At 36.2% G+C, this 26,868-nt stretch overlaps 1 protein-coding gene across 2 annotated transcripts; it reads left to right on the forward strand.

Annotated features, from left to right (window-relative positions):
* Positions 1-455: 455 nt before the first annotated feature.
* On the forward strand, positions 456-26,732 carry TANGO2 (transport and golgi organization 2 homolog). 2 transcript variants are annotated; one of them, XM_005147739.3, is made up of 8 exons: positions 456-580; positions 5,460-5,548; positions 7,496-7,615; positions 8,617-8,731; positions 17,639-17,709; positions 19,158-19,311; positions 22,055-22,159; positions 23,896-26,732. In XM_005147739.3, exons 1-8 carry the CDS (start codon positions 525-527, stop codon positions 24,014-24,016), a joined length of 831 nt encoding a protein of 276 aa, XP_005147796.2. In that variant the 5' UTR covers positions 456-524; the 3' UTR covers positions 24,017-26,732. The 2 variants fall into 2 exon arrangements, with proteins under 2 accessions (XP_005147796.2, XP_030903737.1); XM_031047877.2 differs by lacking the exon at positions 23,896-26,732 and adding an exon at positions 23,024-23,879.
* The last annotated feature ends 136 nt before the right edge of the window (positions 26,733-26,868 follow it).

Below are 26,868 nucleotides of genomic sequence, written 5' to 3' on the forward strand. Positions count from 1 at the left end.
AATATACTTTATTTATAGGTTTGAGTGTCTTTGATCAGGCTTTTTCCAGCTTCTGCAACAGTTTAGGTCTTATTTTCTCCTTTATTCTAAAAGAAGCATTTGGTCTTACTGAAGACAGGGGAAAAAGGTAGTGGTACTTTCTTGATAATGAGCAGAGAATTATATAATAGTCCTTTTTTTTCATGTATTGGTAGCACTCTAGACTGACAGTATTTTCCCTGATGCTTGTTTCTTTCCTAAGAATCTGAATTAGCCAAACATAACTTTGAGACAACTACCATAAGAATTCTGGTAGTAAAGCATTAATTGAAATAAATGTATTTTGGAAGTCCTGCTGTATTTATTTATTTTTATTGCGGGCTATTAGTGAGCACATTGCAATCTTTAAGCTTCAGCCTATAAGCAAGGCTTTATTTTTAGATGTGTAGTGTAATAGATAATCTTTATTTTCTTTGTAGGCTATTGCAGAATGACCTTGTGTTAAGCGTTTGTGGAAGAAGCAAGATTTAAACATCAATTTTTCAATGTGCATCATTCTATTCAAATTTGACCCCCGACCAGTTTCAAAAAATGCATACAGGTAACAATGGTTATAGTTAAAACAGACTTGTTTTTCTAATTTTTTTTCAATTTCTTTTTGTAGCCAAAATTTGAATTACAAACTCAAATCAGTGTATGTGTTTGATTATGCTTTTGTAATGTTTAATTTCATGACTTTCTCCATTGGAGGACTTGCTATAATGTTTTGAGAACCCTTTGTTTTCAGACTGTGTCAGAAGACTTGGGCTCTGCATTCACGGACATGTCAGACATGATGGTGATCTATAATGTCATGTAGGATACATCCTTTAAGTATTGTAATTCATAGTCTGAAAGTCTGGCTTTTTACTTTATCATTTAAACCAAGGGGAATCGTGTGTTTGGGGCATCACAGCTGTAGCTGTACCCTTCTCTGTAGTAGAGTAGATATGTTTAGGTCTTTCAGTTTGAAACCAACAATTTGAATTTATCCAATTTAAATTTGGAAGTAATGGTCAGGCAGTAGAGCAGAAGTATTGCATTTATTAACCACTTTGTATTATTTTATCCTCTCTTAATTTGTGCTGGTCAGTCTTGTGAGCCAGGCAACAGTATACTATGACACACATGGTATAGTGTGAGCTGTCCCTGCCCATGGCAGGGAGGTTGAAACTAGGTCATCTTAAGGTCCTTTCCAACCCAAACCATGCTATGATTCCCCCTCCTTCTAATCTGCTTGCAACTAAAATCCTATGTTGAAATTTTATTTCAGTAAAATTAATTCAAATTTTAGGTAGTTAACTAATAGTCATGTGAATGAAATATTTAGCCAAAGCTTAAAACAAAAATAAGCATCTGTGCTTCTAGATGAGTTTTACTGGATGTGTTCATATAATACAGTGAGTTTCCCAAACTAATAAAGCTCCTATAATAATTTTTTCTCATTGCAGTCCTTAATTTTGAAAGTTCATATCCGATATCAGTATCTTTGAGTACATGTAATATCACTTAAGGTCAGTAAGAAGACTGTAGCATTCTACTGCTTTCTGTATTCATATATACTTACAGGTTCCATGTTGCTTTGTGGGAAATAAGTATTGACATTCATCCAGAAACTGTCAGAGTCAGTATGTGCAGCAAATCATTGTGCTTTTCATTGACTTGTTTTTCTATCCTTTTGTATTGAAAAGCAGATGTCATTCTATAGAAAGAAAGGAAATGAGAACCAAAACTTCAGTTGTCTGTGGAGCACATTCCTTTCTGTATCTGGAATCTCATTTAAAAAGGTTTTTGTTTATGACATGACTGGTGCTGAATTAATATATCCACTTATTTGGTCTGACTTACTTTCTATTGCTAGTTAGCAAAAGACAGATTCATCAGTTTGATGCCTCTTGGGAGGATCCTTTGGATGTAAACTGTGGTTGTTTGCCAAGTGAACTTTCTGCCATGATCAATATTCAGAAGTAAAACAGTAGTTTTCTTGCTATAAAAAATTGCATAAAGATTAAAATTATTGATTTATAGGAGAAAAGAACCTGTTATCAGTGTCAAAATAGGAGAATACTTTTGAGATGTTTTGGCTCAAATTTGGGAATATTTAACTATTTAACATTCTCAGTACCCTTTAAATTATGTCTTGCTCTATACCTCAGAGGCAAATTACTCTGAGCCATCTGTTTTGGTGGTAAGTGCCAGGCCGTAGTGTTCTTGGTGTCTGATTTTAACATCAGATGCATAACTTTAGTTCGCTTTTGTTCATTAACACACCATAACTAAATCTTTCTGCTTTTGTTTATTCAGAAGTTCTTTCTTAAATTGTTCCTAAGATTTTTTTTCGCCCTTGCCTCTGCTTTTTGAAGGACATTGGTTTGAATATCAGTTTGGAATATGTCGTGGTTTAAAGTCCAGACCAGGCGCCCTATCTCTCCCTCCTCCCTGGCAGAGCATGAGCTACTGCTGAACCCATGACAGAATAGCACCCAGCTTTCCTAATTCTGTGAACAATATTACAGCCATTAGACCAATTTAGACCTGTTTATAATAGCCTCTTGCTAAGTATAATTTTTCCTGGCAACTCGTGTGTGTTCCATTGTGCTATAGCTCTCTTTATTTCACTGTGAGGTCGTGGAACAGTTTTCCCAAATGAAAGGGCATTCCTGTACCTGCAGGCATACCAGTTTGTTCACATTAAAACAGGCATCTACAACTACTTTTCTTGCTTTCTTCTACTTTGCATCTCTAACTAAAAGTGTCTAAAATAGACATTAAAAGTGTAAAAGGTGAACTGCATATCATTTGTCATTGTCTTGTAGTCTATACAATTTCTCAAGCTAAGACATGATCACAATAGCACTTAAGAGAATTTTCCATCCAGGTAGACTTTGAGTACATTGGCCAATTTCCATAAGCACCTAATTAAGCAAAAACCTTAAAGTTCACCTTTGTGATATGCTAATGAATCTGTTTTCCTGTACCCTTGCAACTTGCTCTTTTTTCCTCTGTTTCTCTCTACAGGCCTATTTGTAGTAAAGTTTAGTGCAGTATAACAGGCACTTTATTGTAGTCTGTTATTATTGTCAAAGGTAACAAGCTGCCTTTACATCTTTGTGAACTATACTGTGTGCGCCTTACAAATAAATACATGTTTCAAGCTTCAAAGCTATAATCAGAGTCTCTTTTATGGAACTGAATTACATTATAGGAAATTGCTTTAATGGAGTGATTTTTTATGTTTTCATCTCTGTCTCAACATTAAAATAAATCTTAATATGTAAATCCTAATACAGTTGAATTATTTTAGTTATAAAAATAGCTCAATAGGCTTTTTGCAATTTATTAGAAGATGAGGGTCACTTAATATTGCTGGCTTACAGTGTGATTATGTTTCATAAAAGACAAAATGAAGCTATTTTGATTATAGCCATCCTGTATGAGCTTTGTGCTAAACTTAAAGAGTCTCTGTATTATACTTGAGATGCAGAATATTTAGTCACATCAGAAAAATTTCACTCATTTTTGGTATTTAGATAGTATAAACAAACTGTGTATTCCTGTTGGGAATTATTGAAGGCAAAATGTAATTGGAGCCTCAGGAAATAAGAAATGTACTTCAACCAAACTAGTTTTTAACAGTAGAGGTGTTAATTTAAAAAAAAATATCTGTAAAAGGAAGATGCCTGCTGTAAATAGAGGAAATTCAAGCAAGATGACAGAGAATTGGTAAACCAGCTGAAAGCCTATAGAATGAAGACTAGAATCAGCCAGAAGGAGAAAAATAATGCAAGTCTGAAAGGAGCAATGTTATGAGTATTTGGCACTGAAAAGATAAAAATGTACATACGCTGTGCTTTCCAACAGATGCTATCTTTGTTGGGCAAAATACTAAGTGTCTTTCTTACAGGAGGGATGCCATTGAAGTATTAGCCTAATTATAATTCTCCATCTGTGTTTCTAATGTGCAACTGGCACCTCATGATTGTGTTTTAAAACATTGTATAAATGAAGAGATGAATTTTCAGGAAAGTCCAGAAACCTGCAGAAAATGTCAGTACATTTGAATGCTGAGTGAAGTAATGAGACTTCATGAAAATTGATTCTGGTGTTGTGGCTTAAAAATTAGAATGCAAATTGTATGGTCTAGCTTCACTTTACAGTAGCAAACTTGGCTTCTGCTGTGTAAATGTAATTGACGCGCAGCTGGTAGGAAGAACTGACAGTGAAGAAGGTACTGAGGTTACAGGAGCTGGTTAAGAATATCTGCAGGTTTCTGAAAGGTGATATTTCATTAAAATTAAATATTAAGCAACATAGCTGGAGAGAATGAGGAGAGCTCACAATCTTGCAATTGAAATAAAGGTGATTCATGTTATGGGTAATAATGAGCAGGACTTTGAAAGCACTGGCTGTTGGATCGTGGCATGGTGTGGTGAGGTTGTCCACAAGCATGTCTGTAGTCACCTGTTGCCCTAAGTCTCCAGTACATGGCTTGCCTAAGGTTACAGTTATCTTCTGCCCTTTACTAGGATCAGCCAAATCCATTACACTTCACTGGGGTTTTTTTATTTATTTATTTTGATAAAAAAAAAAAATTGAAAAAAGACTGATGGAAGAGCAACGTCAAATAAAAGCTCATCTGCAGGTTTCAAAATGGCAGTCTGAAGTTTCTCAGCATAGAAACCCAGTAACCCATGTAGCTCAAGCTTTTATTTGGATACCCTATATCTATTTGATGTTGTAGTAAGTCATTGAGTTTAGTTTCTGACTGTCTTCCATTGCTTTTGAATAACAGAAAATGCAAACTTTAGAAAGATGGATGAGCCCAGCCAGAATAGCCTACATTTTATTTCTAGTCTTCCAGTACTAACACTGCTAATGAATTTCAGTAGGGCTGCACCTCTGAGACTATCACAAATTTCTCTCAGTAATGGGTACTTACAGGCAAAAGCATCTGACTTGTGTCTTTGAATCGCATAAATAGAACTTTAGGTGTAAAAGTTAGATTAAAAAATACTGTGACTACATGATCCTAAGTAATGATCCAGTAAAAAGATACACTCAGATTATTGTTTAATATAAATTTCCTATAAATCTGTGGGTTACCTTTAAGTTTTCTTTAATTAAGCTGTAACTTCACATGCCAAGGAATTGCATAAGTAATCTTTATTCAGTCTCTTATGTTGTATGTGTTATTCTTTGAAAATCATAGCTGTCTCATTCACACAAGGTAGGCTTGCTGACTGTCTTAAGATGAGAGAGAAGGCTGCTGTCAGAAGTCATTTGACCTTTACACTGAATGATAAAAGTGAGATGTGAAGATAAAGGATGGTTTCATACTTAAAATGAGTTTATGCTGTGGCAAGAATTGGATTTTGTTCCTGCCTCTACTGTGACATTCCTATTTGTAAGTAATAGTATCTCTTTCCTCTTGTCTTCTACAGGCTTATTCTAGCAGCTAATAGAGATGAATTTTACCACAGACCATCCAAATCGGCAGAGTTTTGGGACAGCAGCAATGAGATCCTTAGTGGTATGTCTGTCTTTTATGGAAACCACTTGAACCAACAATTTATAAGGGAATTATGGTCTAGATTTTTGGGGCTTTGGGTGATAGTGTTGCATTTCTAATAAGAAATACGTTTCTTCCCTATACTTCTGGGGAAGACGTAACTTTGAAAGACAAGTTGTGCTACTATTATCTTATTTGTGGTTTTGTATCTTGTAGGGGCTTTCCAGTTTTACATTCTTTAACTGGTTGCAGTATGAGCAGTGCAGTGGAAATATATTAGATTAATTTGTCCATCAGAAACTATTAGCTTAGCTTTGTCAGATATACTGAAATACATTTTAAAATAGGTGGAATTAGTTAGTCTGCAGATTCAGTGTCTGTAATAGTGACTCAAAATCATTAAACCAAGCCTCAAGAAAGTGAAAACTTTCTCATTTCTTAATAGTTAATAATTTATAGGCTTCAGAATAATTTTAGTTGTTGATCCATCAGTTTATTAATTTTGGTGTCTACATTGTGTTCAAGTGATAGTACACTCATTCAGCTGTCTGGTTCTCCTTTGTAGGGAATCAAGCTGTAGTCATTTTAAAGTATAATCAATACTTCTGCCTTTTCTCAGAAACAGAAATGAAGCTGTGGAAGGCAAAGCATTGCTTAAAGGCCAGGTTTTGACTTCGCAAATACTCTTTGTTGATGTTATGTGTTATTGTCATTGGCAGGGAAACCTGAGAGGATAAATTACTCCCACTGCACGATGACTCCTTTGCTTCTGATGTTCTGGCTGATGTTTGTTTTGTACCAGACATTCTGGATGCTGCTTCCCCTGCTATGTAGCAGTTTAAAACAAACAAAAAGCTATCCTGAAATTGAAGGGTCGTGAATTTTTGCCTTTTGTACCCTTGTCAGGTCTGTCTGTATTTGGCATAAGAAACTGGTATATTCTCCATGCAGGGGGTGTGTCTGTGGAGATAACATGAAAATATGGGCTATAACTGCCTTTAACTTAATAATGTTATCTCAAAAGCAGCAAGTTGGAGCTAAATAAATCAAATTTCTTCTTTGTGTGACTTAAAAATGAAAGGAATATTTTGCACTTAACATCTGTTTCAGAAAAGAGGAATATGTAATCACTGGGCATTGGTTAACAAAGCTTTATGGTTTCCTTCAGTGTGCTTTTCTGTTAAGGTAGAGAAACAGTAATAAAAGTATTGTGTAAAGAAATGATATGGCTAAACTTGATATTGAAGTTTTGGATGCTGAAGAAATGAAGGAGTTTCTGAATAAGTATCCAAAACCTGTCCTTTTGATCTTCAAATGATGATTCGGGATTAAAAGATTTCTGAGAGTGTACATATTATATTGAACTAGTTTTTGGTTTTCTATTAAATGCTTTCAGGTTAACATGAGCTCATTACAAACAGGTAGTGCTTTGAATGGTTGTTTTTTTTTAACTTGTACTCTCTTTCAAGAGTTTGTGGTCTACACTTTTGTGGGTCCCCCTTCTCAATGTAAATTACTGTTAACCAGAGTCCAAGATTTTTATCAGTTTCTTAGCTAACTCTAAATTTTTCTGTTTATGTGTGAGTTTAAGCTTTCAGATCACATCAATCTTCTGAGAGTTGCTTTTGAGCTAAGAAGCATTCTGAGCCTACTGAGTTTTATATGTAGTTTAGCATATAGGCAAAGCTTATAATTTTGCCTTTACATTTAGTTTTCACATTCTATCTCATGAATTATTGCAGTAACTTGATAAATGTTTGATTGTGCAGAATTAGAGGGTGGATAATTTAAGAGGGCTGACCTCACTTGTCGAGAAAGACAGTCTTGGACCTCCTTCATTTTATCCAGCCTGATCAAGACTCAGGATTTGCATTAGGAGATTATGATTTAAGCTTGAGGGGGTTTTTTTGGGTTGTTTTTTTTTTTTGTAATTTAATGTAATAGCCTAACTCTTACTTATTTCTTTAGGTCTGGATATGGAGGAAGGAAAAGAAGGTGGGACATGGCTGGGAATAAGTAAGAAAGGCAAGCTGGCAGCCCTGACAAACTATATGCAGCCAAAGACTGATCAAAATGCAAAAGGAAGAGGTATGAAGGAATAGAAATAGAAAAAGAAGGAAGTGGACAAACAAGACCTAATGTCCCAGAAAAATAGCAATGAACACCACTTTATGGACAAATAAAATGATTATTGTGCTGTAAACAGAATCTGTGAACAGATGATTTTGAATACCTGTGTGATATTCAAAGCTTGACTTGGATAATGATATTTTAATCAAGCAGGCAAAATTAAAACAAGATGTAGTGCCTGGAGCCTGAAGTTACATTCAAACAAGCAATGCAGTACCAACTGTCTTCTCTTGAAAGTAATTCTAATTAACAGTCAGAACAACTAGACAAGCATTGAGCTAGATTTACATTAGACTATTTTAGACGTATATGTTGTTCAAACACCCAAGTCAGGGAAACAATGCAGCTTGGATTATGCTGGAGGTTAGCCTGAGATTACTGTAGTCCCTTCTCCCTTACACATTGATAAATTGGAGGAGCAGAAATAATATAAAAAGAAACACTCTTTTGAAAGGGAACGTCTGCAGGGGTTTTCTAAAGTAAAAATAGGTCTGTTTGTCATAAGGTACTGTGTTGGGAATATATTACAGTGGCAAAACATGTAACACAGAGAAACAAATGAACCCTGCCATTTTGTATTTCATTTTAGGGTCATGTATGGGGGAAATGAAGCAAGACAAGGAAGAGTTTGGCAACGTGGAAGGAGAGGAAAGGCCCATGCAGTATAGAATAGTTAGTAAATATGAATTCTGTAGAACTTTTGACCTAGAACTTTTGACCAAGAGCTTTTGACTGAATTCTTCAAATAGAAGTCAAGCTCTTAATGTGAATATGATACAATGCTGTAAGACTTCTAAAGGCTGGTTGGTTGGTTTGTTGTGGGGTTTTGGTAGGTGCTTTTTCCCCCCTGTTGTACCCTGTTGGTAACAAGAATCTTGTGTCTTAATGCTTGTTATACCCGGTCTGTTGGAATAGTGAATTCATGCATGTAAGTTGCTCTATGTACTTCTCTTTCTTAGGTGCTCTTGTGACAAACTTCTTGACTGGAGATCTGGACAGCTACACTTACTTGAAGAAAGTCTCAGTAGAAGGACATCTTTACAATGGATTTAATTTATTAGCAGCTGACTTGAAGTAAGTCTATAAAATGTGACAGGTCAAATGTCAAAGGGAGAGAGATAACAGCAGTGACTTTCTTAGTACAGAAGTATAACAGCACAGAAACCCATCACAGACTAATGCTAGATCTCTTCTTTTTTTTCTAATTGGGTGTGTAACGTCCTAATGTTACTCTACTCATAATTCTTTTTTATATTTTCATCTTTCAAACACTGGAGGCTATCTTGTATTCTGTTCACTGCTTCCCTCAAAACTTCTTGTGACTCCCTAATAGGCCATAGTCAGTCTTTACACTGAAGGCTGTGTGGCTTGTGTCTTGGAGAAAACAAAACCCTGGCTCTGTAATTTCTCAGATTTCTTTTTTTTTTCCTTTTTTCCTCTGAGAGGTTGAATGCTCTGCAGCAGGATTAGAATAGCTGAAAGCTTTCAAGCCATTATTCCTGTCAAGTGGCTGTATCATTAATCTTTGCTGAAACATTAAAAAGAATCAGCACATAACAAATATGTTAACTTCTTCAAGTTCCTGTAGCTGAAGGAAGGACCTTGGACACTTCATTATAGTCAATGTGGCTGGCACAATACTTTCCACTGCACATGCATGTGTACACTCGCAAATATATATGCTGATTTTTCTTTGCATTATGCCTGATTCAGAAGAATGGCAGTCCAGGACTAAAGTAATCTCCAGGCTATATATCAGTGCTCAGTTAGATGCACACTTCATGACCATAAGCAAGTATAAATTGTGAAGAACACACTAATGCTTTGGTACACTTCCTACAGAAGCATTTATCTTAGTAGACAACCTGATGGTGCAGGGCCTTCACCTGCTCACCTTTTCTGAATGCTTCTGGGAAACCACATATGCTTAAAGCAGAAGGGCACAGTGTTTGTTGTATTCAGTGAAAAAAATTTCAAGGACCCAATCACTGACCTGGCCCGTGTTTACATTTTTTACTTTCTGTACTAGACCACCTTCAGCTGGTGGCTCAAAATTCCCAGTTATTTCATCATCTTTTCAGTCCTACTTTCCTGCAAGTGTTTTGTCTTTTTTTAAGGAAATCCTTTCTTTCAAATTCTGCCAGGCTATTTGTTTTCTTTTTTTTTTTATAAATTTGCTATGTTATAATGGGAAAATGAAGTGAAACTCTTGTAGGTGATCAAAGTCTCAAGGGATGAATGCAGAAAAGCAAGTATGTGCCACCCCTGAAGGCACCAGGAGTGCCTGCTTGGAAATAAGCATGTACGTTGTTTCCAGGAGTTTAATCCAGAAGCAGGTTAGGCAATGCAGGGTTTGCTGCTTTTATGTTGGTTTTACTCTCTGCTTTATGAAGTTCATTATCCCACCAGAGACTTCGCAATATTTTTCTATTTCTTACATTATTTTTTACCGTGGCCAGAGAATTTGACTCTGTGCTCTCTGCTACCTGGCTAGCCTTCCAAAGCTGCAAGGCTGTCTATAACTGAAAAGATGACAGAAGAAATAGTCTTAATATATTTTCAAGCAAACTTGATATTCATAACAAGCAGTAAGTAAGTTTGAGTTTTTGTTCTAATATAGGTAAATGGAATAGTCATAATGGTTGCTAGTATAATGTTATTAAAATGGGTTAAATGGACATTATTCATATGCTGCTTCTATTTGTTTATTCCTCCATGCGGGGCTGATAGGGGATTGTATGCTCAACCAAATAGTCTTTCTGCGGTGATGCAGGTCATAATTCCTTGCTGAGTATGACTCTGAAAGCTGTATGTGTTGATTAACTTCTCCATTTTGACATATCCTTAGCCTTGGATACTCTGATGAAATGAAATTCTTGCCAAGCTAATGATGCAGAGCAATTCTATAAGAGATGTAAACTTGTCATTTTAGGAAATTAGAAGTACTCCTGTGAGAAATATAAATGGAAGCTACACTCTGTAAATAGAAAATGTTATTGTGGTGAATGCTATTTTGTTGGACCATGTTACTGTTCAAAGTAAAGATTGAAGACAGCTTTTAACATGTATTAACAAATAGTGATTGGCTCTGTTAGTGTGGTGGAAAATGGAGAGGAAACTCAAATTGAAGTGTAAATGAAGCACTGTTGGGGAGGAGTATATCTTAGCACATGATACTTATGGCTGTAAGCAGCACATTGAGATTTACAATGTTTGTGTTTTCAGGTACACATTTCAGGAAAAGAAATTTGTATCTTTTCTCTGTTATGATGATGACAATGTGCTAAGTGATACAGGTGCAGTGATGTGAGGAGTGCTGAAAACGACCATATGGGTTGTAAAATTGCATTCATTTCCACAGTTTTGTGTGACTTATTTTAAATGTGCATGGGTTTTGGCACTTTTAGTGTGATCTGTTTGCTCTTTGGTATCTCGTGATGTCAATTTTAATGCTATTTATTTCTGGTTTTAATAAGAACACTGTATTGATAAAAATGCTGAGTACTTTTCTCATCTTTTCAGTGTATCATCTGGCTATACCTGCTGAGTATAAGTCATGAATACTTATCACGTTATACTAAATGTACTTTTATGTTGAATGTATGGCATATGGCAAATCTATTTGGAGTCTTGTGTGGCTGCAAAATTAGCTTTTAAGAGGGCAGTGTCACTGCTCCTTTAATTTTGACTGTCAGTTGATCTGATTAGAGAGGAACAAATTTATGGGAGGCTGGACCGGTCTCTTAAAAAAATGTCTGCTTAAGATTCAGAGCAGTTTTCTTTCTTCCTTTGTGATAATATCTGAAGTAATAGTGAGCTCTTTTTTGTCAATGATTGGGATAGCATTTCTTGTGGGGAAGCCTGTGTTTATGTCTGTGTTGTTACAGTTGTTCAGACTTTGCTGAGTGTCTCAATACTTGCATTAAGGCTGTTGTGGCATCATCTCGCTTGTATTCTGTATGGCCAAGTATGTGATACAGACTGCCCTGAAGGACAGACTGAAGTGGCAGCTTCTTGTCAGTCTCCCAGCAAGTTTAGTGTCTCTGATAAGTTGCCAGTGGAGCCCATATTGTTTATGTGCAAGAAGGTCCCTGTGTAATAGGAGTGAATCACTTTCTCCATGAGGAATAAATGAATTGTCCCTAACAAAAACAAGTGGAAGGAGGTGCAGAAAAAGGTCTTTCATTTAAGCTTTTCTGCTCTCCCCTGTGACTGGTTTTCAACCCCTCCAGGGGAAATATAGTAAACTATATGATCACCTGCACTGACTAATTTGGTAATGTATTGAAAATGAAGATTACTACTTATTCTTCATGTTCTGATCTAGAGAGTGAAGTTTGGCTAATAATAGGTTTTAGGACTGAGTTCCAGTTGAAACTGCAGATCCCCCAAAACAATGGGGTTGGGTTGTGTGTATGGGGAGGGGAATAGATGCACGAAAATACAATATGTAATACACAAAGTGTTTATATTTAAATATCATGAGACACTATATACGTTTTTTCCTTTTTTAATAAGGAAATCTATGGTAGATTAGTGATGTAGCAGCATCATTGAGATAAAAGCAAGCTGAAGAAAGTGTTTGGGGTTTAACTGAATGGTTTGTAGTGTAGGGCCTTGTAAGATTAAACTAGCTGGACAGTGTGATTAGGTTTTGGGAACTGGCTGTCTTACTCAGTATGGTTATCAATACGAGGCTGTGTAGGAGGGATTTGATTGCTCTCCAGAGATTAGGATCCTTAGCAGTGAAAAGTGGGATAGGGCCAGGCTGCTGGTGTGGAAAGAATGTAGATGGGCAAGTCATCATGTGCTCTGCAAGTTATGGATTGTCTGTTCTAATACCACCTTCTGTGGTACATCAGTCTTGCTGCTTGTGACTTCCTCATGCAAATGAGATGTCCAGGTACTTCTCTAATGTGTTCTGTAGTACCACCTTTGAAATATTACTGCGTAGATCCTCAGTCATTTGCAAGTCTAATGAGATGGACATTCCAGTGTCAAGAGAGGGAAAAAAACTTCTGAGGAACTTCTTTATATTATCTCTTCCCTCTGGTGTCAGCTTCTGCCTGGCTCAAAAAATTAGGACAACACCAAAGAAATGTTTAGATGCTGACAACAAAATCAGAGTACTGCTTCAAAGCGGGCTTTGTATGCTGCGGTTATCCAGCAGTATTCTTTTCACCATTTTATTTGTTGTTAGAAGAAATATGTATGAAAATACTTGGGCTTTATAGTTGGTGGTTTGGTGTTTGCTTGTTTGTTTTCAGCTTCAGAACAGAAGGAGTTTTCTCTTATCTCATAAACATTGAAAAGAATATGTGAGCCATACTGCTCAGGTGAAATTACTGATCTTCATTTCAAGCTGCCAATTTCATCTTTTGTCCTTTTACAAAAAATACACACACACATTATTCATTAAACAACATAATGTCCTTGTCTGTAAAATACTCCCCTGTTAGAAGATCAGAGCTCAGTGCTCAGTGGAGTGATCCCTTGGTGATAACCACACCCTGTGGAGCTTTGCTGACTCATTACTTTTCTTCTTTCCTTTTCTGTCTATATTTTTGTTGAACATAACTCAGCCACCTTGAAGTTGAAGCAGGGCACTGATGCAGAATGACATTGCTTATATTTCATCAGCATTAGGAAGTAATTGTGGCAAACTCTGTGTGGCTTCCATGTTGCTGTGAAGAATCCATTACTATTGATATTTATACTCCTTAGAGTATTTCCTAGAACTTTTATTATTGCTTACTCTTTTTTGACAGAATTATGTATTTAGGAGCATAATTTTTATGTAGTTTTAGTTTCTTCTATTTCTGCTGTCTGGTATGGTTGGGGTGTTAAAAAATAAAAGTCTGCTGGGTCCTATTGTCATCACTTTAATTGTGCCTTTACTCCTTCTTCAGTGAATTGGGTACCTGTATGTGTGAAGCTGAGAGTAAATGGAGTCTGAGCCCAGGCAAGGATTTTGAGGCTATTGCTGTGATCAGGCTTCAATAATTTTTTTCTCACCTTGGCTTCTGCCTTGATGTTGAGTACTGACTATCTGTAAACAGTAGGAAGAGAGAAGGTGGAGCCAAATACTAAAAGAAAGAGAAGCTGACTAGCACAGTGAACTGAATTTTGGAAGTATCTTCATTTCAGAAGTCTCTTAGAAAGCTTTAGTCTTTTGACAGAAGACAGCAGCAGTGTTGCAGTGGAGGTAAGTTAGGGGTAATAGAAAACACACATCTGGAGGAATGTGGAATGTAGAAAAAATGAGTTACAGATGTCCTGAATTAGAGACCCTGCAGTTTGTATGTATTTCCCATCTTTTTGTTCAACTCCAGGTGAGCTTGTTAGTGAATTTGTCAGTCACAAGAATCGCAGGACAGATGCTAGGTAATACTCTTCAACCTAAAAAGTAATTGCTGAAGGAAGTCAGTAGTGCCTACTTGTTCAGCATGCAGTCTCATTTATGACAGAACTTGTGTTCAGGGGCTTCCGTGGGCTATTTGTCCAAATCTATATCTAAAACTTGATCTTTTCAGACCTCAGGGGATAACAGTTGCTTTGATCTTTTCTCTTTGCAGACAACCTACAGCGAATACAGCTTTGACAATTCGAAATGATAATATTTAATGCACCAATAAAATAGTCTGTGTAGTTACTGGTGTCTTAACTGAAAAAAACCCAAAACCCAGACATCAGTTTTGCTTTATTTGTTTAAATAGATTACAAGTATTTTATGTATTCTAATTGCTACTTTATTTGCACATTGTTTTTTCTTTGCCTGCGTTTATGGCAAGTGCAGTGTCCCAGTGTATACCGAGTGTAAAACTTCTTGTATCCTAGCATGTGACTGTGACAAAGAAGTCAGACTGATCTATTAATGATAGCTCAGCTCAATGCTGTCCTTTTTAGCTGTCAGGGGATTCAATCCTTTGAACTGTTGATCCTTTGAACTCCATTCTTTTTTTGTTCCTGTAAGGTCCCAGGCATCTCAGGTATGTAGCTTAGTATTTGAAGCCAAATAAAGTATGGCTTAATTTCTCTGGCTATCTAAAGGTTTTTTTTACTTCTTGAAGAACTGACAGAATCCAGTGAAGGGAAGAGTGTATGGGAGTCTTATATTTGAAATTTTAAACAATTTGTAATAACCTCCATCTACCTTAAAGGCAAAATATCTTAGTTATATAGCTAAAGGAGCTAGTAATATGAAAAAGAGTCAGACTTCTTATTGCCTATGGCATAACTATAAAAATGGTTTTAGAAATATAAGTTTTGCTCATTTTTCTGATACAAATATTTCTGCAGACACATCTACTAGCAAAAAGTTTGCTGAACCAGCTTAATGGGTGAATATTTCATTAGATTTTCCCCACTCTTCCAGTAATTTATTTCTAATACTTAAGCTTATTCAACAAAGAAAAGGTTACCCATCTGGTGAAAACAGTTGTTGTTCTTGTTGCTGGCTTTGCCAGCTCAAGAACAAACTATACCTTTTATTCTATGTAAATTTTAATACAGAACTTGTTTGTATCTGAAGGAGTCTCAAGAAATAGAAGGGAAGTTCAGATTGTTCCTAACTGAATTCTTTTTCAGTTCCACCTGTACTTTTCAGCATCGCTTTCTCATATTCATTAAAAATGCTGTATTTCTCTGCCTTAGTGTGTTTAAAGATCATGATTTAAAAAACCCTTTTGTCTCTCATTAAGAAAATGCAACACTTTTAACAGATTCCATAAATGGGTCACATACACAAGTTAATATGTGATAGTGGAACAGAAATTTGCATCTCGAGACATTAAGGAAAGGAAATTGTGGTCCTGTCTTGTGTTTCCGTTCTATTTTGTTTTGGCAACTTTTGTTATGGACTATCTAGGTATTCCCAATGCAAATACTTCAAATGGGGTAAAGAAACCATTAGGCTTGCACTAATATACTTTTATTGATGGATAAGAATATTTTACTGAATCACAGATAATATATTTCCATGAGAGCTCTACCAGAGACTAGTAGAAAACTTTAGTGAATAAGAATTAGGGGTAGAATAGGAAAGAAACAATTGGTATTCAGTGCCCTGATGAAACTAAAGCATGATTCTGATGTGGGCAGTCATCTGTGGAGAGTTGAGGTGGTCAGTGAAGAGTGTTGAGATCAGCATAAGGTAAATGTGAACAAGGATCTTAATATTGAAAATAAAAACAAAGTTGAGGAAAATAAGTCTTCTGAACTTTCCTCTAGTGACTTAAAAAATGCCACATCTCTTTTAACAAGTAGGTAAATTGTAAATTGAGTAACTGAGAGCTTGTCATGATATTTAACAATAAAAGCAACAAAACACAAATACCCCCTGCTATAATTACTGTCTTTGAACTATACTGGAACACTTAGATGTATTTCTGTAAGGTCAGAAAAGTATCAAGTGTGCAGGAGGGACAGACTAGTGCACAGAGGAGGAAAGACAATTTTATTTTTACTTTATGTGGAGTTTTTTTTATTCCTCTTGCCTCTTCTGACTTGTATAATTAAGTTAATATTTCCCTCTTCATTTGGCCGTCTTGCAGAGGATGCTATGGAACATCTTTCAGAATAGCTTTTTAAGAAGAATATAAACAGCTAAATCAAGGCTGTTTTGCTTCTTATTAAGGTTTGAGTAGTGGATGCTAAACTTATGCAGAGCAATTTAACTTCTAGTACGTTGTTAATGAGATTGCATTCTATATACTATTATTTGCATTCAGGCACAGCTATGTGGTTTTATCTTAGGAAAAAAATGAGCTGGAAATAGCTTCTCTACTGTATTATGTTTTATGCTATTCAATCCAAATTCAATCTTAACTGCGAGTTTTGTGTTTGGGTTTTGGGGCTGTTTTTTGTTTCTTTTTCATTTAGAAAGTCTGTCTGCTCTCTAAGAAGCTAGAGCTTGGAGGACATTAAAAGCTGAACTACAATCAGTGTATTTGTAAGTAACTTGAATAGGACACTTTTCCACTGTGAGCAAGTAAATCACTGGAGGGAAGTATAACATTATATAGTTTCATGGCTGTGTCCTGGCAAATTTATTTAAAAACCCCACCAACTGGTAGCAATCTGCGGAATCACTGTTTCATGTCAGCTGATGGGATTGAGGGATGCTGAGAGTGAGCCATCTAATAGCAATCCATTTCCCATGCTCCATTTCCCACAAGCACACAAAGCTTATTGACTTTCTTGATTTTTTTTTTCTTATCAGTTGGTTTGGTATTTGTGTTGTCAATATCAATACAACAGCTTAAAAATCTATGCAATTCAGATATGCTGATTTCACCTCTGCCAAGTGACATTTACTTCCAGTGTTGGAAGCTGGTTTTGAATGTCATATGAAGTCCTCTGCCCTGTTACACTAGGCACAAGAGAGTGACTGCTGAAACGAGTACCTGCAATTAGGAAGGGAATTTACAAACAATAAAGTTATCTCACAACAGCCTGAAAATGCATATCTGTCACTTCAAGGACCCAGACATGCCCTATGACACTGCCATAAGTGGGCTTCAAAATGTGCTTCTGTCAGGTGAAACAGCTCAGAGTAGTCAGCCTCTTAAAATGTGGTAATGGTTCAGTAGAGATGATGGGGAAAAAGTTACTTGCTGTGATGACATCCTTTTGTTTTAACATGCCTCCTTTCCCCAAGTAACTAATTAGTCAGTTATTAAAAACCATACAGGTTTTTGTCATTAGGCTTGGCTACTTTCCATGCAGCAGTTCTCGGATTTTACTGAATTTTATTATAGTTATGATTAAATATGATAATGTGATCTTTAACAGTGATATAGGTAATACAGTGTTTTGTGAGGAGGAGAGTAATACGACTCATCAATCTCAGGCCTGTGGTATCATAGGAGTAGTAGTGGGAGAAGCATCTTGCTGTGTTTGACAATTGCATTGATTTAGAGCATAATCAAACATAGAAGCTGATGTTTTTTTCAAGGAGAAATTCTTATTTATATTTTTCAGTACCACCAAAGGAGATGTAATTTGCTACTATGGAAACAAAGGAGAACCAGAACCTGTTTTCCTAAATGCTGGTAGGTTTTCTTCAGAAAAGTCTGAATATTACATTTTGTTATTTTAAAGGAATCAGAATGTAGCTGTATTGTTCTAGTAACTCGGCCACTTAAGCACTGTCTTCACTAACTTGGTCTTTGCATTCTTTAAAAGAAAAAAATCCTTAAATTCATTTATGTTTTTGCTAAAGAATTTCTGTAAAAAAACAATAGTTTGTTAAAAGCTTCTGTGCATGACAGTGTACCCACAGCTGGTGGAATGCTCCTTAGGTAACTCTGACTGAAAGATAGAAGTCTGTCTTGAGGAATGAATTTTTCAAAGGTTCAGGGATTTGACCCTAAATCTCTTTACCCAGTAGTGTGAAGGGCAGAGTGGGACTGTGCTCCCTTAAGAACAGAGTTAGCTTAATTGCATTTTTTTTTATTTATTTTATCAGGTGTATATTCAAAATCCAGGGCTTTGCTAGCGACTATAGAGAACAGTACTTCAGAATTCATCACCAAAAAGCCCATTTAAATGGACAAGGGCACACAGAAGGCTCTGAGCAGCGTAGCTGGCTGATAAAAGTTAGTGACAGTGACTTACTTTGCCTGCTTAGGTTAATGGCCAACATGTTGCTGCCAGTAGGCAAATAGCTACTCTTGCAATCACAGCATAAATTCTTGGAAATAGCTTTTAGATTTTGTACAGCTACAGGCACAAAGCAGGTTTTAATACAAATACTTAAAAAACCCAGTCTGGCTGCTTGTTGTAATTAGAAACTGAATCACAGATTTTAGGTTATCTGTAGACTGTAGCAAAGGTAATTCTGGTTTCCATGCCTCAAAAACTAATTCCTTTTCTGTGTATGTGGCTGTCTTTAGGGAGAGATGAGGTTTGTTAATCTTTGTGCTTAGTTTGAATTGTGGCTGAGAAATGTAGGGTACTTCTAAAGGGAAAGCTCCTTATTATCAAATCTTGCTTTTCAGTGGTTTTCAAGAGTAATATCAGAGGCAAAAATAAATTGATTAATGTGGCTAACCTGGAGAAGGCAACACTGCAAAAAATACATATAGTTCTGTTGTAGCTTTTTCGCAGTTTGACAAACCAGAGGTTAAAAGTAGCTGCTGCAAATATGCATTAGAGTAAAACTACAAAGTACTGAATGTTAGCACAGAAAAGTGCCTAAGCACAGCCTAGTGCAAGATACATACCTGCTGTAGTCTCCTGTTTAGGAATGAGGCATGTGTTTTATAGTTTACCTGCAGGAAAAGATTAGCTGGGGAGTCACCTAAACATTAATAAAATTTGTGAAATATGTAATGACAACTGCAAATCACCAGAATACCCCTTGCAATTAAATTGATTTCCACCACCACCACCTTCTTGAACGTTATTTAGTAAGTGCATAGATCCTGTGCAGCTAGAAGTGTTCTACAGACACTGATCTGTAATTAGTTGATTGTTAATGGATTTTTATTATGTATAGGAATACATGGATTGAGTAATTCTCTGTTGGATACACCATGGAAGAAACTTGAATATGGGAAGCAACTTTTTACAGAAGTGGTCAAGAGAAGTCAAGACCTTACCAAAGAAGAATTGGTGCAGGAGCTTCTCACAGTGATGAATAATCAACAGCCGTAAGGACATAATGCGATATGGCAATTTTAAAAGTTGCATCTAGAAACTATTTTGACAGAAAAGAAACTTTAGTCTTAAATTAATTGACTAAACTTAGCTAATAAAGAGGAAAGGTAAGATTCTTTCTCTCCAAAGAGACTTTCAACAATATTGATTTTTAAGCAGCAGGCACAGTAAACATTATTACTGCAGTCTTGGTATGGATAGACTGTACACTGATTTCTCTGTGCCCTTTTCTTTAAAGATTGCACTTCTCTTAGTAAGGGTAATAAGTGCAAAACAAGGGATTTCTAAGTTGCTTGTAAGCTTTGTGGAGGCTCACTTCAGGGTAAGGTTCAGTTCCTTACTGCACACAGGGTAAACACTTGTTTACATGAGCAGGTTTGCATCAGCAGCTGCTAGCTACTCTGTGTTGTTAACCAGAGTGTAGACAGAGGGTGGAGAAGCAAGATATTTTCAAAGTAGAACCAGCTGCCTTCCTCAGAGTGCAGTTGTTTTAGGCTAAATGAGGGAAGGAGTTGAGGGTGTATTTGCAGAATTCTGCTGTAGGTCTCTGGTCCAGGAAGTTCCAAAGAGATGAGTTTGAGTATGTAGGCAAGGGTCCTGCACTCATGACTGGCTGCATAGTGAATCTGAGCCCATAAGCTAGGTGTTTAGAAGTAAGGGAAATTTATACCATTTCGATGTCCAGACATGGAGCAGGGTAAAAGAGGTGCTGTTATCTAAATTTATATCATTGCTCACCATCTAGTATCTTTCATGTTTTGCCTGACTTTCACCTGTGTATGGGGTGATCTGTGTTAAAGCAAAGCTGTCCCTGGTATATAGGTCCAGTTTCCTACCTTTATCAGTCAATTTTAATGCCAGTATTCATGTTTGTGGCATTTTTCAGTGGTTCAAAATATGTAAGAATGAGACGTCTGTGCAGTGAGTAGTAATTGGGAAGTCTATTAAGCCAACTTAATTAGTTTTTCATCTCATACCAGATGAAGAGATTTCTCATAAAAAATGTTACACTTTACCTTTTACTAGTAAAAAGACAAAGGTACAAGATACATTACAGTCCAAGCGATCTTAATGTTCAGTAATTCAGTAGGATCTCATTTGAAATAATCTGACTATAAAATGGAAATACTTACTTACAAAAAGTAATATTTAAAATTAAGTTTGTAATATTTCCAAAGCACACTTAATGTTTGTTATGAAAAAATCATTTCATCTTGAACACATGGATATGCACTAGCTTTGAACTTTCTTAAAATATCTTATTGCATATTACCTTATGATCCCTTTGTGTATGTTGCAGGAATTAAGTGGTTTACTCTTAGAATTCCCTTCTTTCCTGTTTGATACAGGATTTTGTCCTTTATCCCCTCTTTGCTTTAGCCCTACCTTTGACTGTGATCTCAGGGATGCACTGCACTCCTTCCAGGCTCCTTAAAACTACTTAGGGTCATTAAGCTGGAGAGCCCATTGTGCTCATACAGGAGTTGTCAGTGGTGGGATATGAGATAGAAGCTGATGATTCTCAGGGGTTGAAGTGTCCTGCTATGTGTCCTCTCTGTTACATCGTGGTATGCCCCACCCATATGCCCAGCACAGGCATCAGGAGAGCTTAGTTGCTCTGTTCACACTTATTCTTGCTTTTCTTTGAAACACCCCGAGGTCCTCATCTCCACCACAGCAACAAAGAAAATGATCCCAGTTAAATGTAAAGGTCAGAGAGAGTATAACAAATTGCACAGTCTCCTCTACAGGTCAGGATGAGCTCTGAAAATGAGGTTGAATTGATTAGTCTGTTCTGTTCTGCCCTTTTTCCCAACATTCACTGCACAGCTGATAGGCTGCTGAATTATTACAGTATGATAGGTACAATTATAGATGGGTCTGTTCTAGGAGGCAGAAATAAGATTATTTTTTGGAAGATGGAAGAACCTTAAAACTCAAACATAAAAACCTGCTGCTAAATTGATAAATTTGATAAATAACATTGGAATCTTTACTGAAATAAGAAGCCGTACTCATGGCTAGCATTTAAGAGTATGTTCTGGTGATGTGAGTGGAAAGCCATGGATGTAGGGTTATTGCAGCAATCTTTTAGACCTTAGCATCTCTTCTGTGGGATGCTGCTACTTGTTTAGTCACAATAAGCAAAGCTTGACATGCTTTATAATAAATCTATGTTTCTAAACATCTTTCAAGCTTTGATAGGAATGTATGTCAAGAAATTTGGATGGTTTAGCTCACCTTGTTGCCTGATGCATCTTTGTGAATTTTATTTTGGGGATTGTCCTGGGTGTTTTCCAGGTATTCCAGATAAGGTCAAAGAAAGCAGAAAGGTCTTTCTTTGATACAAAAAGAACTCACAGAGTCTAACTGGAAAGATGCTCGTTTATGTGATGAGCCTCAAATTACTTGATCATGAATATTTTAAATTTAAACCAAAATACTAGAAAGACAAACCAAGAATAACAAGGAAAGTGACAAATTTGTCAAGATACAAAAAATATTAAAGTGAGACAAGTTCAGAAGCTTGAAAGAATCTCTTTGGGAAAGAGCTTACAAGCTGTTTTATCTTGGTTTTCCTCATTCTTTAGTTTCAAACACAATTCACACTTTCGTACTTTTTGAAAAGTGATTGATATTTATCAACAACCCAGTCAACACAGCTCACTTTAAGAGGGATGGATGTGTTAATATTGGAAAATTCAATATTTATATTTTTATTACTTCTTTTTTCAGTCAATTACCAGACCCTGCGATTGAAGAGCAAGGGAAGGATTTCATACGTCCTATACTAAACGAGTATGCGGCTATTTGTGTTCGTTGCCCAGGTTATGGAACAAGGTAAGAAACCTCATAGTCAGAAACAGATCAAAGTGTATCTCCAATTAAAGCAATACTGCTGTGAGTTTTACTTATATAGTGATTGCTTTAAATTTATTTAGATATTACTTCAATGAACTATTTCCTTGCTCAGTATTCTGGTGTTTTAGATTTACTACTGATGAGCATTTTAAGTGCACATAGTTCACCTTTGGTGGGGAGTATGACATAGCTTCAGTTTTTTTAAGGCAAGATAATACAGTTCCCCGGTGTAGTAGCGGATCTGACCACCTCTAGTTTTGATCTTACCAAAGATACGGCAGAATTACAGAATTTCTTTTTCAAGAGTGAGAGAATGTCATCTGCAGAGGTTTCTTTAGGCATGTCACTGTAATATGTAACTGCCATTTTCATACATTAGAAGCCTGTTACTGTTATCCAAAACAACATGTATTTCCACTTATCCCTAACTGATGCTGCTGTTTTTACTGAGATATTCTTACTTTCTGCTCAGACTGTTGTTCTAAAGCTACAAGAATAGAATAATGCAATGAATATTGCATTTTATCCTTCATGGGACAAAATTATAGGTGGACCCTGTTGCTGCTGATAGGGAATTCCTCCTCTAAAAGTCTGCCAACAGTTTTGTCAGATTGGTCTCTGGCATAATCAGCCATAGTATTTCCTCTGTAGGAAATTCCTCTGTAGGATGTAAATTGTGAAGCTGGGAGCACTCCCTTCTGTAAGTATTTTAAGTTGGTATTCTGAGAAAGAAAACACTGCCAAAACCAAGTATCTCTGTAAAATACATTCAAAGAACAATTTAAATATGGCTTATGAAGACTTAAATTAGTAAAGCAGCATCTTTCTTCCTTTGCTTCACAGCTTGCAGTCTAGCAATTTCAAAGGAAACTAGGATAACTCAGGAGAAGCCCTGACCTCTTACTGGTGAATTAACACTGTCTTTCAAGTCTTCCCTGCTACTGTAATTGTATGCTCATACTTACCTTTCCCTTAGCAACATGACTAAGTGAATAGAGGCTGTTAGTTAGGCCTCACAATATTCTTCTGAGGAAATGAAGCAGTTTCTACATGAGTGAACAACTGTGAGATGTCTTGGGGAAGGCCACCACATCAGGATGGTGAAAAATTCCTACTTCTGACAGTCATCTCTGTCTGCAGGGTACTGCAGTATCCATAGAGAAACAACAGCTCATACTTGATATGGAGTGGCACAGATGCATGAATGGAATCTGCTTTTCATGAAAACAGATTTCTTCTTTGGAAGGTTCCAAGAGACAAAAAAATTTCTCTATGATCATGTATCAGTGTCCTGTGAGAATAATTAATGATGTTTAAATATTAATGGACAACGGATTTAAAAGGAAGGAATGGAAGAGTGCCACTGATATGAATAACCCATCAGGGAACATGTAGGCTGTGAAGAAAAGTGTGGGTGTATGCTACTTCTGAATGGAACACTTGACACTTAAATCAAGTTTAACCTTCTATCATACTTTCTAAATGAGAAGTTTTGTGTCAGCTGCTGCGAGTGCAGCAGGGAATTGGAGCAGTGGAGTGACAGAAGGGACTCAAAATGCCTGCTTAAACTTACTGGGATGATTTCTGCCCTGCTGGTGTGGTGGTGATGTGGTCAAGAAAAAGAATGAGCTGAAACCTTTGAGGATGAGAAATGGGACTCTGCAAATGTGTATCATGAACACAAGACTTAAGCTTCTACCCTTCTGTTGTTTCAGGACTAACACGGTCCTTCTCATCGATTCGGAAGGATGGGTTACTTTCACAGAGCGCAACATGATCAGTGTAGAAGACAACCAGTGGAAAACAGGCACCTATGAATTCAAGCTGTACACTTAACTTTCCATTTGAATTGTCTGTAATAAAAGCTCTAGTAAATGTTTTGTGCCAGCTTCCAGAAGCAAAAAATAGCAAGAAAATTAAAGGTTTAAAGAAATTGGTAGCATACCCTATCAGGGGTCACAAATGCTTTGGATGAAACCAAAAGAATGTTTTGACATTAAATACCAACTTGCAATCCAAACTAAATGTTTCAGTATCACTTTGCCTCTAGGGCAAGGCCATGTTTGCGCAGGATGGCATCACTGCTTTTTGCAGGTGTTCTCAGTTTTGGTTTCTAGGATGTTTTAACTAGATTATTAAACATCTTTTCGGTTCTGAGGAGAAACATTTGCTGCCTTTATGGTTCTACCTGGAGGTTTTATCAAATGGGCACTTTTCAGATTGTGTAACTTATGCCAGTGTGTGTTAAATTAATGTATCTTATCTTTATAGCATTAAATCCTTTAGCAACAAACTTTTCAGCAGTGCCATGGTGCAGTGTTGTGCCTGGGGAGGGCAGAGCATGGGATGTTCTTTCCATTTGTTTTCCTAGATAGTAGAGCAATAGAGTTTGGTTGATTTTTTTTTTTTTTCTAAAACCTGATTGAGAGTAGATAGGAAATTTAGTTCAGTCTGATCACTCTTGGTCAAAGACTCGTGGGAGCAGACTTGCTTATCTCTGAGTGGAATAAAATCATTTATATCGTGCCATCTTATTTCCTGATAGTCTAGTTAGCAATATCAGTTTTCTTATCTTCTGCCGCAGCAGACAGATAAGTAATTCATCAAACAGAAGCCAAATATGAAGTTTACATATCTTGGCTGTTTTGTACATGTGCAATATTGGCTTCATGTCTTTATTGGTATAATATGTTAAAGCCTGGAGTGATTGCTCATAGATTTTTAGTAAAAATAGCTATTTGTTGTAAGGTGACATTATTATAGTCTTCTATTGCTGAAAGAGTTGGGTATTAAGATGCACTTCATACGTTCTGACATCTGTGAATTAAAAAGCTATTTAAATGCATGCTTTTTTTTTTTTTTCAATTATTCAGTGCCAGTGTAGGTGGTAGAAGATTGTAGCTGATACTAAGATCTTTTAAAGCCCTAAGTTATTTTGCTGCCATTGGTGTTCTGTTATGACTTATTTTGAATGCTGAATGTAAAGTTACTAATGCAGACTGCAGGTTTTTTTCTCTATATATGCTGAAGGTATTCTTTTTACAAGCCTCTGTTTAATTATTACAAAGTAGCAAGATTTCTACCACTCCTGACAAGCATGTGCAATTATTCCTCTGTAACCAAGCTTGGGTGTTTCTGTAATAGAGACAGCAGTAAATTAGACTTGCCATTGAGGTAAAGTACTGTGAAAGGCCATTCCCAGATTTCTAATTGCCAGGAGATGTTAAAGCAGCATTTAGCCAATTAATTCGTTGTAGTTGCATATTTAAATAGTTTCTAGATACCAGGACTCCTTGCATGGTTAGCCATAGGTTGCTGGTTCAGTGCTATATAAATGACTTTTTGACCACCTTGATTGCAAGATGATCCATGTAGTCTTCTTGGGTTGTACATGGTTACAAACTTGGAGCTTTCCAGCCTGTCTTTCTGAGATGTAGGAAGAAGTGCTTACCCCTCTTGTATTTTTTTGATGACTGTTTAAACCATATATTAATACAAATAAAAGTTATTGTAACTTTTAGATGCAGAGAAATAGCTATGGCTGTCTTCAATTTGAATTTGACAAATGCATATTTAAAACCAAAACTCTGCTTCAATGGCTTGCTCCTACTGGGAGTTTGCATCGCAAACTTCTTTATACCTTACGAAAAAAATGACCAGAGTGTATTTGAGCAAGACATTCTCTTTGAAGACATTACCTAAATGGCAAGCATAGTGTTTGCATGCCATGTCATGCTAAGAGCATTTATAAGCCTTAGTTTTTACAGTAGTCTTGTAATAATAAAAGATTATCTTTTTACACATAGGTAAAAGAAAAGCAAGTCAGTTTAGATTTAAACCAAATGATGATAACGTATTTTGCTTTGCTTAAATAAAAATTCTAAATTTGGGATTTGCATTTTCCAACAATTAAAATAAAGAACCAAAGCCTCTGATGTTACTTTGTATTATGTCAGAATAGTTAATAAAGTGAGGTGCAGTTTTACCTTTTGAAGCTTAGGAGAGTTTTGTCATTCCCTTCATTGGAAACAGGAACAGGACTGCAGTGCAGATAGCAGCAAATGGTCATATCAAATATTTGTGAAGTGCATAATTTAGTGTGTTCAAATTATAGTTGCAGTAAATCCAGTGGAAAAAGTAAACTCTAGCTAACATATTGTATTTTTCTATAATTATTTTTTTAAGAATAAAAGGGCAAATATCAGGTTTAAGGAATATGAAGGAAAAAAGTGTAAATAGGGAACGATTGCATGGCATTCTTGTTAAGTTTGCTTATCTATAACATCTTTTATATGTTATATGTTTGCAAGATTTTTGTTTCCTGTCTGTAAAAATGGTGGTGGAAGAAATTTTAAAATATCTGTATAAATTCAGTTATATTTTTTCTTTTAAATTATTTCAGAATTGTTGTTTATATGTGTATTCATAACTAGACTCAGAACAAAGTGTATCTGGTAAACAGTCAACATTAATCAACTGTGCATTTTTGCACATAGATTTATGTAACTTTGTGTAATAAGGTGAAGTAAAATCTTTCATGAGGTATTAGCAATGAAAGAGTTTTAAGTGCATTTCTGGTACTTACTTAAGAGTGGTGCGGGATTTGTTTTTTGGGATGTGCCAGCTGTTGCGGTTTTTTTAATTGCATGGTGTTGCATACTTGTCCAGGTAAGAAATTGAAGTGTTTC

The sequence above is a fragment of the Melopsittacus undulatus genome, chromosome 12 (assembly GCF_012275295.1).
Source record: "Melopsittacus undulatus isolate bMelUnd1 chromosome 12, bMelUnd1.mat.Z, whole genome shotgun sequence".
Lineage (NCBI taxonomy): Eukaryota > Metazoa > Chordata > Aves > Psittaciformes > Psittaculidae > Melopsittacus > Melopsittacus undulatus.

Coding starts and splice junctions, on each gene's coding strand:
- TANGO2 (XM_005147739.3), top strand. CDS start 525: ATGTGCATCATTCTATTCAAATTTGACCCCCGACCAGTTTCAAAAAAT. Junction 7,616..8,616: donor TCAAAATGCAAAAGGAAGAG/GTATGAAGGAAT, acceptor TCTCTTTCTTAG/GTGCTCTTGTGACAAACTTC. Junction 17,710..19,157: donor ACCTGTTTTCCTAAATGCTG/GTAGGTTTTCTT, acceptor TATTATGTATAG/GAATACATGGATTGAGTAAT.